Source organism: Panthera uncia (assembly GCF_023721935.1).
Source record: "Panthera uncia isolate 11264 chromosome A1 unlocalized genomic scaffold, Puncia_PCG_1.0 HiC_scaffold_17, whole genome shotgun sequence".
NCBI lineage: Eukaryota > Metazoa > Chordata > Mammalia > Carnivora > Felidae > Panthera > Panthera uncia.
The window spans coordinates 124333143-124348714 of record NW_026057577.1 but is presented as its reverse complement, the minus strand read 5'-3'; the positions used below and the strand labels follow the sequence as shown (position 1 = coordinate 124348714).

Genomic DNA, 15572 nt, shown 5'->3' with positions numbered 1-15572 from the left:
TTGTTCATCTTGGCACTCAGGTATTTTGGCACATCCTAAAGACACTATTGGTATTAATGTTATGAAGGTATGAATTGCTCACACTTCAATAGCTAAGAAAGATGTGGGGGAGGGTGGTATGATATATGTAAGTGCACGTGGAACAACAGGTACTCATGAAGCCACTAAATACAAGGGCAACATCCCTCTGGTATGTGTTCTCTAGAATCTGTAGGTTCTTTTGGATTGTGTTTGGGTGACCCTGTGTAAAACCTAATGCAGTAGGACAAGGTGACCTTGATGTCTACCAATGTCTCACCTGGGATAGAAAGAATGAAGGAGAGATGGCTATTTGGGCACCTGATCTCATTGGGAGTAGGGCCTGATTCCCCAAAAACTCCAGCTGGCCATTCCATTCCTGCTTCTTGGACACTCACCTTTAGGTATCAGCAGCTCCTTCTAGAGCAAGTGGGATTACCCAACTAGAGGTCAGAGCCCGATATGCTCTAAAAATATGTAAATGAGACAGGTGAAGCAGACTTGGGCAGTTCTTACCCAGGAGGTCATTCTGAGGAAGCCAGTCCACGATTTTCACATTTGCTGCCAATTTGACGTCTTTGGGCCAGTGAGATGGCTTATACTTCCATATGACTCCTTGAGAGAGATGAGCAAAGGCACTGTTCATCTCCCTGAGAAGTTCCTGGGATTGAAAAGTGCTCACCATGGAGCCCAGGGCCACAAGGACAAAACCAGAGTCTCCAAACTTAGCAATGAAATTCTCAAATTCCTGGAGAGAGTTCAGAAAAGAAAAGGACGTGAAAAATGTTGTTCATGAAAACCTAGACAGCCATGAAATGAAAGCCATTCATTTACTGAACACACCTTCCTGCCATTCCTAGAGCTCATAGCCCCTGGGGCAGCTCAGCACCCTCTGCATGATGCTCATCCCCATTGTGTCGGAATATCTTTCTTCTTTAAAAGCTTGATTTTGTGTCAGGGCCATCCTAGACCCACTGCTCATCATAGGTGAAAGGAGACATGGTCACTTGAGAATTTCCTAAGGCCACCGGAAAATGGTAGTGTAAGAACAAACACTAGTGGGGTGTCAGCGTCTAGCAGAGGGAGCTGCAACGTCTGAGGCTAGATTGCAGAAACTGGGAGAAGGCCTGTAGCATAAGAAGAAGTGGAAGAAATGGAGGAAGGCTCCTGATCACTGGCTCAATGCACCATGTAGAGTGCTTTGCTCTGATACTTTGTGATATTCTTATTAACGGATCTTTGTAATTAATCTCTTACCTCAGTGGCTCACCCACATGACTACAAATTATATCTACATAAGAAGACACTTAAAAAGTGGTAATGCCCAGACCTAAACCTGAACTGGGCAGCTTGCTTTTTAAAGTCCTCAGGCAATTCTTAAGGAAGGCTGTGACTTAATGATGTAATCTGGGCTTAACACAGTTTTGTCAACTCTGGCTTCAAGTGTTTCTTCAGACTCTGACTCTGGACTTCTGCAGCCCCCTTTCCTCAGCTTCTAGATCCTCATTCCTGGATTGATTCCATCTAGCATAACGTTGCCTGGTTTACCATTCAAAGGACCACTTTGACAACAGCTTTGTCATTCTTTTTAATTACAAAAGCCACGTAAGTCCATTATCTAAAAACTGGAAAATATAGAGAAACATTTTTGAAAAAAGCTTCTGCTATCTCACAGACACTATAACCCTTACTCCCCTTATGCTCTTGCTTAACAACTCCCTCCCCCTACCCTATAACCAAGACCCACCCTCCTATCAAGTAAAGTCTCCTGCAATCTGGCCTGGCTATATTTACACAACTGAGAATTCTGATCCAGTCTAGCTAGAGTCACCAAGGGAACCCAGAGTCATGCCTATCTTACTTTTACTTTAACACTTTGAGCTACTTGTTCTCTCCAGCTGGAACACCTTCCTCCCTAGCTCCATCCCTAAAAAACCCTACCACCAACTCAAAGCCCATCTAGTCCATGGATCATTCCCCAACTCTCCCTGCTCACTGAGTACAAGGTCAGTAGAGGAAGCATAGACACTTGGGTACCTGGAAGACCCAGGTCACATCAGGGCTTTCCCCAGCTCTGCAGTGAATGGTAGTGGGAAAGTCACTTACACACCACCTAAGTTTCTGTCTTCTCTGTTATAAAAATGGAGATCATCATACTTCCTTCCAGGTGGCAAGATATTATTATATAAGATAAATTGCATAAAATGGCAACACAGTGCTGATAGGCAAAAGGAAGCCAACTCAGCTCCCTCCCATTTAATAGCTTCTATTGCAGAAAAATAAATAAGTAAAAAAAAAAAAAAGAATAAATAAAAACTTCTATGGCAGAAGAGCATCCGGGTGGTGCAGTTGCTTAAGCGTCTGACTCTTGATTTTGGCTCAGGTCATGATCTCATGGTTCTTGAGTTCGAGCCCCGCTTTGGGGTTTGTGCTCACAGTGTAGACCCTGCTTGGGATTCCTACCCCTACCCTGCTCATGATCATTTTCTCTCTCTCTCTCACTCTCTCTCTCTCTCTCTTATAAATAAGCATTAAAAAAAACCCTTCTATTGCAGTAGTCTGAGTTTATGGATTCAAACCAACTTAGCAGTTTTCACAATTTACAATGCCCAGGCCTAACCCCAGATCAATCAAATCAGAAGATGGGCTGAGGATGCTGGAGATGATGTCTGCAGTTCTTACCACCCAGTCCTACCTTGGTTACACACTCATAGTGTTGTGCATTTCATTGAGAATAACGCATCTCTTTTAACAATTCTCCCATTTAATGGATTCTTGCCATGTAGCTACTATACATAGGATCATGCAAAACGCACATGAAAATATCAACTTCTTAAAAGGCTTATGCCAGGGTGCCTGGCTGGCTCATTTGGAAGAGCATGCTCTTCTTGACCTCAGGGTGCTGAGTTCAAGCCCCATGCTGTATGTAGACATAGTAAAATTAAACTAAAATAAAGAGCTTAGCCTACCAAAGCCAGGACTAAAGAGGACACTCAGTGTACCATTTAAGGAGGCCCTCAATCTCAGGGTTGTGCAAGTCCTAACACTATCGTTGCATGGCGCTAAAAATGAGTACGCCCTTAAAAAGCATGTCCTAGGCGCCTTACTTGCCTCACCCTACTTCCTTCCCAGGATTCCACTGGCAGGGCAGTCACCAACTCTGTGCTGAAGACCTCTGCAAGAAGCCCACATGGGGAGCTACAGTTTCACTTACTTGTGGTACTGGTGTTACAGGTCTGGCCATTAAACCTCCAACATACACAGTGTTGGGAAGCAGGGGCCTAGCAAATTCAAGGGCAAAGTCAGAGTTAACAAACCACAGCTCTGCTTTCTTCAGAAGATGAGACAAAACTGGCCTAGAGCCTTCCGGGAAATGTTCCTTGATGGTATTGTCATATGCAGACTGGATTTGTCTTTGCTTCATGGTGAAATCAAAGAACATCAGAAAATTCTTCACTCGGCCCCAGAAGTCCATGTGGTCTGTTAGCAAAGAATGCAATACTGGCACATAAGACAGAGGGTTTGGTAGTCCAAAATCCATAGCACCAAATGAGGAAGAGAGAATGGACACAAATGGTTTTCTAAGCTTTTCAGCAACCAGGAAAGGACAGTAGTCAAAATTTTCAACTATCACTAGGTCAAAGTTCTCATTCTTTAAGGAATCCATGATATCACTTCTCCTTAGAAAATGGCTGCACTGAAGCCCTACTTGTTCCATTAATTTTAAGAATTTTCCAAATGTGTATCTATAAGAAAGAGAAAAACGGTAAACATTCATTGGATGTGTTAATTCCACAATACATAAAAGAATCTTGGGCTACAAATAAATATCCCAGATAAGCAAGACCACACCTAGCAGCAGCCCACCTATTCCACCACTGCCCATTAGTACCATCATCTCAGGCACTCTAAGCAGATGTTCTGCTCTTGAGAGGGTTCCCTTCCTCCCCTCCTCTTCCCTCCTTTATCCACATCCCAAGTACTTTTTATGCCGGTTTCTTAAAAAAAAATGTTCCTTGAGTTCTGGTATCTTGAAATCCACGGGCACAATTAAATTGTGTTAACCAGGAACAAATCACCACCAATGGACCTTCTGCTCTGGGAACCTTCTCTCACCATAGCACACCTCACAAATCTCCTTTTATTTGATAAAGTCTATAACTTCCTATTAACTTTCTTTTACATACTGACTTTTTATGAGTGATTTTCTTATTTACTTAGCCAAACCGTGGACATAACTTGATGACACAGTTCCATAAATATTAACTATACAGGCCATTTTTAAAAATCACTGTATGTTCTGAATGTGACAGATCACCTCACCCAAGGGACTATTTTATAATTTTAGAGTCAAAACTCAGCCAAAATGGGAATTCCACATTTCTGTGACCACCACCAAGCAATGAAAGAAGAGAGAGAAGAGAGAGAAGAGAAGAGAAGAGAAGAGGGGAGGGGAGGGGAGGGGAGAAGAGGGGAGAAGAGGGGAGAAGAGGGGAGAAGGAGAGGAAAGCAGAGGAGAGGAGACAAGAGGAGAGGAGACGAGAGGAAAGGAGAGGAAAGGAGAGGAAAGGAGAGGAAAGGAGAGGAAAGGAAAGGAAAGGAAAGGAAAGGAAAGGAAAAGTAAGTCCTGGTAAATAAACATATTATTAGCTTCTCTATTTCAATGTAGGTTGAAGTGTCCAGAGAAGATAATGACAAAGAATATGAACATATAATTAAGACTTTGCCTATGAGAATATTCCAGGGGCCTATCTCCTTGCAATGCTTTCCCATCACTGCCTATATAGAATATGACTGTTTCCTTCCTGTTTATACAATCCACAGAGAAATAGGTAAGGATGTCCACTGTACTTTAAGGTATCAGAGTTAACAGGTGCAAGAGTTCAAGATATCAGGGGCCTCCTGACTGCATGGAGGACCAAGAGAATCAACACCCTGGCATCCCTGTAATTGTACTGTACCCATTGTACCCCAGATAGAGAAGACCCAGAGGCAGAGAACTTATTAGCTATATACAGAACTTGGCCTGACATTTAGAATGAACTTCAAGTTGGGAATGCAAGCTGGTGTAGCCACTCTGGAAAACAGTATGGAGGTCCCTCAAAAAACTAAAAATAGAACTACCCTATGACCCAGCAATTGCACTACTGGGTATTTATCCAAGGGATACAGGTATGCTGTTTCAAAGGGACACATGCACCCCCATGTTTATAACAGCACTATCAACAATAGCCAAAGTATGGAAAGAGCCCAAAAGGCCATTGATGGATGAATGGATAAAGAAGATGTGGTATATATATATACAATGGAGAATTACTTGGCAATCAAAAAGAATGAAATCTTGCCATTTGCAAATACGTGGATGGAACTAGAGGGTATTATGCTAAGTGAAATTAGTCAGAGAAAGACAAATATATGACTTCACTCACATGAGGACTTTAAGAGACAAAACAGATGAACATAAGGGAAGAGAAGTAAAAATAATATAAAAACAAGGAGGGGGACAAAACAGAAGAGATTCATAAATATGGAGAACAAATTGAGGATTGCTGGAGGGGCTGTGGGAGGGGGGATGGGCTAAATGGTTAAGGGGCACTAAGGAATCTACTCTGGAAATCATTGTTGCACTATATGCTAACTAATTTGGATGTAAATTTAAAAAAATAAAAAATAAAATTTAAAAATAAATAAATAAATAAATTAAATAAAATAATGTATCAGCATTGGTTCAAAAACTGTAACAAGGGGCACCTGGGTGGCTCAGTCGGTTGAGTGTCCAACTTCAGCTCAGGTCATAATCTCGCAGCTCATGAGTTCGAGCCCCGTGTCAGGCTTTGTGTTGACAGCTCAGAGCCTGGAGCCTGTTTCAGATTCTGTGTCTCCCTCTCTCTGCCCCTCCCCTGCTCATGCTCTCTCTCTCTCTCTCTCTCTCTCTCTCTCAAAAATAAACATTAAAAAATAAAATTTAAAAAATCCTTTAAAAAAAAAACTGTAACAAGTATACCACACTAAAGTAGAATGTTAATAATATACCGACTTATGGGAATTCTCTGTACCATCTTCACAATTTTTAAAAATATATGTAAGAATGTTGTTAAGAAATGAAAGTTGTTAATAAAAATAAATTATAAGAAAAATAAAGAATTAACTTCAAGTTATACAGTGGAAGTGACTGTCTAAAATCCTTCTCTGCTATGCATTTTTTGAAGATTTCACATAGCAAAGGAATGATAACCAGATATTGTAGATACTACAATAGTGCTGTAAAAATTTCCATATATAGCTCATTAAGCATGCTTAAATTTTTTTTCCACATACCAACTAACATTTTATTTTATTTTATTTTATTTTCAATATATGAAGTTTATTGTCAAATTGGTTTCCATACAACACCCAGTGCTCATCCCAAAAGGTGCCCTCCTCAATACCCATCACCCACCCTCCCCTCCCTCCCACCCCCCATCAACCCTCAGTTTGTTCTCAGTTTTTAAGAGTCTCTTATGCTTTGGCTCTCTCCCACTCTAACCTCTTTTTTTTTTTTTTCCTTCCCCTCCCCCATGGGTTTCTGTTAAGTTTCTCAGGATCCACATAAGAGTGAAACCATATGGTATTTGTCTTTCTCTGTATGGCTTATTTCACTTAAGCATGCTTAAAATTAAGCCAATAAATAGAAAACAATGTTTAAGAATCCATGGTTACCCATGCCTGTTTACAAAAATATTAAATGAAGGGAGAAGAGACAAAGCCTATATTTAATATAACTAACAGCACAAGATTATATAGACTAAGTGTCAAATGAATAGATTAGATCAGTTCTAGACAGGAAGGACTGTGGTCTCCCAGTTGAGGGAGGAAAAAAGACTTTATGAGAAAAGTCAAATGTAAGCAAGACCTACACTAGTAAGTAGAATTTTCAGGTAGAAAGAAGGCAAGGCCACTATAATTAAGTTAGGAACGGAAGTTTGTCTTTCCACATTAATGTCTAAGATTAAGCAGTTATGTGCTCCTTTCCATTCAGATGAAACAAAGGACTCATGTCTTATTTTGCATGAGGTTCACTGCATTTTTAAAAGGACCTTACATGGCCAAAAATAAAAAAAATAAATAAAAGGACTTTACATAGCCAGATGTTCAACTACTACAAAACCAGTGTTCATAATTCTTCCCTCCAATACTAGAATATGTGTGAAGAAAAGGAGGAAAAGTAAGTGGCTCTCATTTCCCTATCAACAGTGAGAGGCTGAGGTACCTGTGCTTTTGTGGTGGGGAGGTTATAAACAAAGATTGTAAGAGAGGTGTTGAAAGGAAGTCCCAGAAAGATCAACCTCTACTTGCTACAGAAATCCATTCATGGAAGAGGCACAGTACAGAGCAAAGAAGAATCTCGAGTGACTGCACTGGATGAATTGGTGTAAATACTTGTTTCCCTAACCATCCACTCATCGTCTATTCCTTCATCCATCCACCCATCCGTCCATCCCTGTCTTACGTATGCAGGCCAAGCATCCAGGCATCCATCCATTCATTTGTATTGCTAAAATAGTGACTCTTTGGTTCAAAGACATAACAATTACCTGCCACCCAAAGCTTCTTCGATAAAAAAATCAAAATTATTCTTCAATCCTTTGTTATAGTCTTCAGGTGGAAGCCAAGGGATAACTTGGTATGATATCTCCTTCTCTTTAAAATCTAGAAAACACCCATGGGTTAAAAATGTGAAATATGCCACAAACCATGGATTAACATTAGCATGATAATATCATCATGTGTTTGCTTAAATAATTCTATATTTATAGAATGTTTGCCTTTTGATATATTTTTGTATGGTTTGGTTGCATTCTCATTCATTTAATCTTATAAAATGATTAACATCTATGGAGAATCTTACACTGATTGAGGAGTGCTTTTCAATTTAAAGTTATAGAAGCTTCCATTTAAAGCCTCCATAAGGCATAGCTATTTGTCCTATTTTACAGGTCAGAAAACAAAGTGAATTGAAGTTAAGACAATTTGTCAAGGTTGCACACATAGGAAGTACAGTCTTTGTATTTCAGTACAGGTCTGTTTGATTCCAGAGCCTCTGCTCCTTCTGTTTTAGAAAAACTCATTTTCATTATTTAGAGTGATAAATCCAAATAGTTTTTTGATTCAGTAAAAAGTACTAAAAAGCTTCTATAAAATACTAGACCGCTGTACCTCTACTTACCAACATGGTTTCTCCCATATACCCATGTGTAATAAAAAGTCTGAGTCCACTTTTGATGTTTGACTGCTGACAGTTTTCAAGCCCTATCTCCCATGCCCTCTTTTATGCTTCTTCACCTGGGCAAACTAGTAAGAGAGTCAGCATGTTCCCTCTCTTGACCCTAGTGGGAGTTTCAAACCATGCAAGGAAGGCCAATGAGGGGGAACCCTCAACATATCCCAACTCTCTACTCACAATAAAAACTCAAACTAGTCATCCCTCCAGCCTCTAGAAAGCCATATTTCAGATTTTCTTAGGAGCCTGTCCTACTCTTCCAAAAAAACATGCCCTACTATTTGAGTAATAAAAATTCTATACCCTATTATGTATGTGAGCTTTCATCAGTCATAACATTCAAAAGAGTAGAGCATATCTTTGGGTGGGGGCATCATCTTCTACTACCATATTCTACTCTCTGGACCTCAAACCCTTATGTACATATCACATAAAAATTACATTCACACCACCCCAACATTCCAACTAGTTTCAATCCGTCACATCATCAATTCATAGTTCATTCCATGCTCAAGCATTCCATGCTCAAGGATTGGAAGAAAAAACATTGTTAAAACATCTATGCTCCCCAAAGCAATCTATACATTTGATGCAATCCCTATCAAAATACTACCAGCATTCTTTGCAGAGCAGGATCAAATAATCCTAAACTTTTTATGGAACCACAAAAGACACCAAATAGACAAAGCAATCCTGAAAAAGAAAAAACTGGAGGCATCAAGATTCTGTATTTCAAGGTATCTCACAATGCTGTAGACATCAAGAGGGTATGGCAGTGGCACAAAAATAGACACAAAGATCAGTGGAACAGTACAGAAAACCCAGAAATGGACCCACCACTATATAGCCAAGTCATCTTCAAGAAAACAGGAAAAGAGACAATGGAAAAAAGACAGTCTCTTCAACAAATGATGCTGGGAAAACTGAATGGAGACATGCAGAAGAATGAAATGGACCACTTTCTTACTTCATACACAAAAATAAATTCAAAATGGATGAAACACCTAAATGTGAGACAGGAAACCATCAAAATCCTAGAGAACACAGGCAGCAACCTCTTTGACCTTAACTGGAGCAACTTCTTACTAGACATATCGCTGAAGGCAAGGTAAACAAAAGCAACAATGAACTACTGGGATTTCATCAAGATAAAAAGCTTCTGCACAGTGAAGGAAATAATCAACAAAACTAAAAGGTAACCTACAGAATGGGAGCAGATATTTGCAAACAACATATCTGATAAAGGTTTAGTATCCAAAATCTATAAAGAACTTAACAAACTCAACACCCAAAAACCAAATAATTCAGTTAAGAATTGGGCAGAAGACATGAATAGACACTTTTCCAAAGAAGACATCCAGAAGACTGACAGACACATGAAAAGATGCTTAACATCACTCATCATCAGAGAAATACAAGTCAAAAGCACGATGAGATAATCACCTCACACCTGTCACAATGGCTAAAATTAACAACACAGGAAACAAGAGCTGTTGGTGAGGATGTGGAGAAAGCACTGCAATGCCAGTGGGAATGCAAACTGGTGCAGCCACTTTAGAGAACAGTATGGAGGATCCTCAAAAAACTAAAAATAGAACTACTCTATGATCCAGCAATTGCACTATGAGGTATTTACCCAAAGGATACAAAAATACTGATACGAAGGCATACATGCACCTGATGTTTAAGGCAGCATTATCAACAATTGCCAAACTATGGAGGAGTCCACATGTCTATCGTCTGAGGAATGGATAAAGAAGATGTGAGATATATATATATATATATATATATATATATATCTCATATATATATATATATATGGTATACACACATACACACAATGGATTACTACTCGGCCATCAAAAAGAATGAAATCTTGCCATTTGCAATGACGTGGATGGAGCTAGAGTGTATTATGCTAAGTGAAATAGGTCAGTCGGAGAAAGACAAATACGATATGGTTTCATTCATATGTGGCATTTAAGAAACAAAACAAACCATCATTTTGGAACAGTAGGGGAAGAGAAGAGAAGAAACAAACCACAAGGCACTCTTAATGATAGAGAATAAACTGAGGGTTGATGGAGGGAGATGGGTGAGAGATGGGGAGATGGGTGATATATACTAAGAAGAGCACTTGTGTGATGAGCACTGGGTGTTGTATGTAAGTGATAAATCACTGAATTCTACCTCTGAAACCAATACTGTACTGTATTTTAACTAACTAAAATTTAAATTAAAAAAAGAAAGAAAATAAACCCTTAAAGCAAAGACAGTTATTGTGACCTGAAGGCCACTAAACAAGAGGATTCCCCACAGTCCTCCACCAATACCACGTCACAGGCACAAATAACAGTGGGTGTGTTGTTTCCTAAGGTTGGAAGACAGACTAGTCTACACACAGACCAAGAAGCACCTCTGGATGGTTAAATTTGAAGAAATTCTAAGAACGTTTCCTCCAAAAAGGTCATCCCCACACTTGCTTTCCAAACACTCTGTTAAACCTTTACTTTGGATCAAAGATCAGGCTTCATATTAAATGATGGTATTAATGTGAAAACATCTATCCCAGTGCTAGTTACATAGTAAATGTTAGATTCTCAAAATGCATGGCAACTGCCAAAATAGTTTTCAATCAATCTAAAATTTTAATTTAACTTAATTACATTTATAACTTTTATTAAATTTAATTACAATTTCCAAAATCAAGAAGCTACATTGAAAATTACTACACTACAGCTATTTAATCATGTCTGTCATCAAGGCAGATACAAAGAGATACGTATATAAATAATGTTCAGTGACAAATCCAGAACCTAATTTAGAAAATGATTAAAATGATCTTAAGTAGGGACTCAAATAGATATTTATACATCAGTTTTCAAAGCAACATTATCCACAATATCCAAAAGGTGGAAATAACACAAATGACCACGACAGATGGCCGGATTAACAAAATAAAGTATATGCACTTTAATGGAACATTATTCAGCCTTAAAAAGAAAAGAGATTGTGATCCATACAACAACATGAGTCTTAAAGACATGATGTAAAGTGAAATGAGCCAGACACAAAGAGACAGATATTGTATATTTCTACTTAAATGAGGTATCTAGAATAGTCAAATATTTTGAGTAGAGTAGAGTAGTGGTAACCAAGAGTAGTGGTTACCATTCCTGTCTGAGATGATGAAAATGTTCTAGAGTGATGGTTGCACAACAATGTGAATGTACTTAAAGTCACTAAACTGTCCAAAACAAAATGTTTGGTGATCAATTTTATGCTGTGCATATTTTACCACAATAAATATCTTAGAAGAAATTTTCACAGTAAAAAAAATTTGTTTTTAATAAAATCTAAACAACAACAAAGGCTGATCACCTTCAAAATTTTATAATTTCTCAGAATTTTATTCCTCAAAGATGCTGATTAAAATTGAATCTTTTTTAAATCAAAGCCTGAGAAAACTACAGATAGAGCAATCCAGAGCTTAAAGTCCTAAAGCCACCCAACACTATTATTAGCCTGCCATATGACCTTGGGCAATTCATTTCAGTTCTCTGGGTTGCTGATGTCTTGTCTGTCAACAGAGAAGAGTTGATAAGATTTCCTTGCTCATTTTGACTAACATTCATTGGATTCGATGATTCAGTTAAGAACATCCAACATCATTATCCACAAACTCATGGGCAGTCATTGATTTTTCAAGAAAACAAAATCATCTCAATTATGGGATCTGATCTCACCTGCCTAAATAAGGGGCTTCCTGAGAGACCTTTCTTAAATTTCAGTTATCATAGGAAGAAAAGTAATCTCTGATATAAAAAAAAAAAAAAAAGAATGATCCTTTCCTATTAGAAATCTTATATATGGATGAACACTTCTGTTCACATATTTTCAAGCTATGTTATGAAGTGCCATTTACCAAAATAACCTGTAATAATATGTGGACTGTTGGTTGGGATGAAGGTAAGGGAGGAAAATATGAGACTACAGAGTGTGGAGTGCTGGTAGACATAGCCAGCAAGTTTTACAACACCTTACTTAAATGCACGCGCGCGCACACACACACACACACACACACACTTTTCATTGTTTGGGTCCAATTAGATTTTAAAAACACTTTTCTGAGCCCATTTATGCAAAAGACATTGTTGCTTCACTCTACACTTTGCATAGAGCAGAAGGAATCAAGGATTAGTGGGAAAAGATACCTGATATGAATGAATTCCCTCTCTGGTGAAGCATGGTGACATTATGACCATGATCTTGAAGAATCTGAGACACCCGGTCCAGCAGCAGATGATGGCTCCCACCTAGGAACAATTCACAACTGCATCTTTGTAATCATGAGAATAGAGTGCCTGAAGTTGATGGGGTGATAGAGCCAAGACATGAGAGATAGAGAACAGAAAGATGACGGTGAGTAGAGGAAGATCAGCTTCATCAGTCACGCTGCCCATCTCCATCTGGGTAAGGCACAGCCACTCACCCTGAGCCTACTTGCCCAAACCCTTGACCTTGGCAAACCTCCCTCTGATTCTTTTGTGTGACTCTGGTCACAAAAGTGACCAAACATCAGTGTGATGAGCCTCTCTGTGCTTAGGCTTTAAGGAGTTCCTGATTCTAAGCACATGCTGATTCTAGCCAGCCCTTATGGACACTTGGTGCCCTACAGAAATAACTGTACTGATGCAAAGTTTGGCACAGTGCTATATATGAGTGTGAAGGACTCCTAGCGGAAAATTAATCAGAGCATTTCTGGAATCCTTCTCTCTGGAAGTTTAAGCTAATGTGAGGGCCAAAACATGGGAACTTAACATCAGTCCAGGAAAGAGCCACTGGAGCAAAGGAGAGAGAGACACCACTTAGAGCCAAAATTCTTCAGATTCAAATATATTTGGCAGGAGGCTTCTCAGTTGGGGTCTGCATTTTGCTGAATATCAAATTAAGGCATTCAGAATAATTGTGGACCCTTCCAGTGGAACTGCAGGATCCTGTATGCATGAGAGACTGAGACACCACCCATCCTAGAAATATCCTGGGATCCCAAGGAAACAGAGTATGACCCCCTGGGGAGGTACAGTTTCTATCACATCAAGTTGTATCTAAAACCATATGCTACCAGGGGCCATTTTTATGGAATCTATGAGTCTCAGCAATAGTCAAAGCCAGACCACACGGGAAGGAATAGAATTTGCCCAAGGTGGGAACTGGGGGTTGTTTGGAAGATGAAGGTCCCATGATGATTGGGTCAGCTCACATGGATGTGGAACCACAGTAATAAAAAAGTTTAAAAAAGAACTACAGCAATAGTGTGCATCTAGTTTCTTATACTCTAGTTTTTAATACCTATACTTGTGTTGCCCTGAGGTAACACAAATTACATAAAACATGAACCCTACCCCCTCAGACTCCCTGCTCTGACTCTACCTTTAACCCATGCAGGAAATGGATTCTGGAGAGAAGGCTTCCTGCACCTGCACAGGCAGCCATTCCTAAAGGTCTTGGTGAGCACAGTGCATTCTTGAACAGAGGCAGGGCTTCAGTGCCTCCAAACCACACCTTCCTCCCCACCTCACAGAGTCCAGAGGACATGTACTTACAAGAAGCGAGGGAGTGCTTTTGTGTCACTGCTACTAACAATCAGAAAGAAAACTAAATGAATAAAAAAGGAATTCAAATGCAGTTACAGGGTTTCTTAAAGAGTGATTTTTAAAACTACCCACTAAAAGTGCATGAGATTGGAAGCTGTGAAAAGGCTGCTCCTGGGCTGAGAGAGCGGAGTAAATTCCTGCTGTGTGCCTTTAAGGAGGTCCAGTGTACTCTGGCAAAGGTGCCCGACCCTTAAGTTTCTTGTTCAAGAAAACACTGTGGGGCTAAATGAGATGATTCAGCGTCCTTCCAGCTCTAAGATCCCCTGATTCCCAGTGACCTATACAGTCAAGTGACCTAAAAGAGCCCCCTGTGAGTTGAAATACAATGTTGGGGAAGCTCCATCCTAGGATGACCCTTCATCCTGGTATGATTTTCCTTTTCATCTGCTAGTCCCTTTGGTGCAAAAGTAAAGGAGATAAAACTGAGGCCACAAAATGCAAAATTAACAGTCCCTCAAGTCCTTCAAACACTTCCAGCCCCACGGGTGAAAAGGAGTGGGCACTGGAGAGACCTGAACACCCAGGGTCCAGTCCCCAACCCTGGCCAGTTCTCTAGGTTTTCTCTGGATGAAAACACCCTCCTAACTGTTATTGAAATGCCTTCCCTTCTCCAATTGGCTCCCATGCAGCCTCAGAAAATCCGTGCTGCTGTCCCCGTGAGCTCTTCCCTGGGCCTCCAAGAGCCTGCAAATGCTCCCCCCCGCCCCGACCCCGTCTCTGTCGACAATTGCTGCACACCCCTGAGAAGCTTAGGGTGAGCCTCTGAATGTCCAAACCACCCTGGGGAAGACGCTGCCCTGCGTCTCGAGCACGGGGAGGGATCTCAAACCTCTCGCCCCATCCCTGTGCCTTGCAGAGCTAGTCTGAATAGGAAGAGAGAGGAAAGGGTATTCTACTTTCTCCAGAAGTATCTTCTTCACCCCTACATGAGGCAGGGGCTCCTCATGCCCCAACAACCCCCTCCCGCCTCTCCCTCCTGCAGCCTGGGACCCAAGCGCTGCCTGGAAAACCCCACAGAGTGACCCTTTGGCCCAGGGCTATGTGCCTGAGCCTTCACGCAGGTAGAGTCTGGGACGAGCCTGTGTCTGATTCTCCAGCCACGCACTCACCCACCAAAGACAGGGTTAGGATCTTGGCGGCCTCAGAGAGCAGGAACCCGGGCAGAAGGAAGCCAGCTAGCAGCAGCACCCGCTGCCCCGCCATGCTCACTCCTGTACCAGCTGCGGAGCCCGGTCCTGTGCCCAGAGCCTGCACCCCGCGCCCCACACAGTAACCTGTGCGCCCTGGGGACACGCACTGCACTGGCAGCCAAGGAGATGCGCTGGCAGGCAGCTTGGGAAGAGGTGAGAGGTGGATCCTGCCTGTCGTCTCTTTCTGTCTGTGACTTCTTGCCCTTCTGCTCCTCCTCCCCGGGTGTTTGCTCCACTGGCTAATATGTCCTCACCCTCCCTAACCTCAGGCATCTGGCAGAAGGAAGGAGGGGTTAGTGAGCTCTCCTTAACCCCTCTCCTTCCATGGAATCACTACACTCTCTGCGGAGAACATACTCTGAACCAGGAATGGCAGGGACTTCAGGAAGTCATTTCCACGATAGTGCCACCCCCAGGTGACTCAGACCCATCTCCGTTTTAGAGACT

General features: G+C 41.0%; 1 protein-coding gene across 3 annotated transcripts in view; it reads right to left on the bottom strand.

Annotated features, from left to right (window-relative positions):
• LOC125934648 (UDP-glucuronosyltransferase 3A2-like) overlaps window positions 1–15351 on the bottom strand; it is a 184969-nt gene extending 169618 nt beyond the window's left edge. The window contains exons 1-5 of one of the 3 annotated variants that reach the window (XM_049648182.1): window positions 15045–15351; window positions 12493–12594; window positions 7593–7707; window positions 3233–3764; window positions 535–766 (exon numbers count right to left, since the gene is read on the bottom strand). In XM_049648182.1, coding sequence (XP_049504139.1) covers window positions 535–766; window positions 3233–3764; window positions 7593–7707; window positions 12493–12594; window positions 15045–15138 — 1075 coding nt within the window. In that variant the 5' untranslated portion in view covers window positions 15139–15351. The remainder of the gene's footprint in view (window positions 1–534; window positions 767–3232; window positions 3765–7592; window positions 7708–12492; window positions 12595–15044) is intronic. The other 2 variants (XM_049648180.1, XM_049648181.1) reach the window with 2 other exon arrangements.
• Between the last annotated feature and the right edge of the window lie 221 nt (window positions 15352–15572).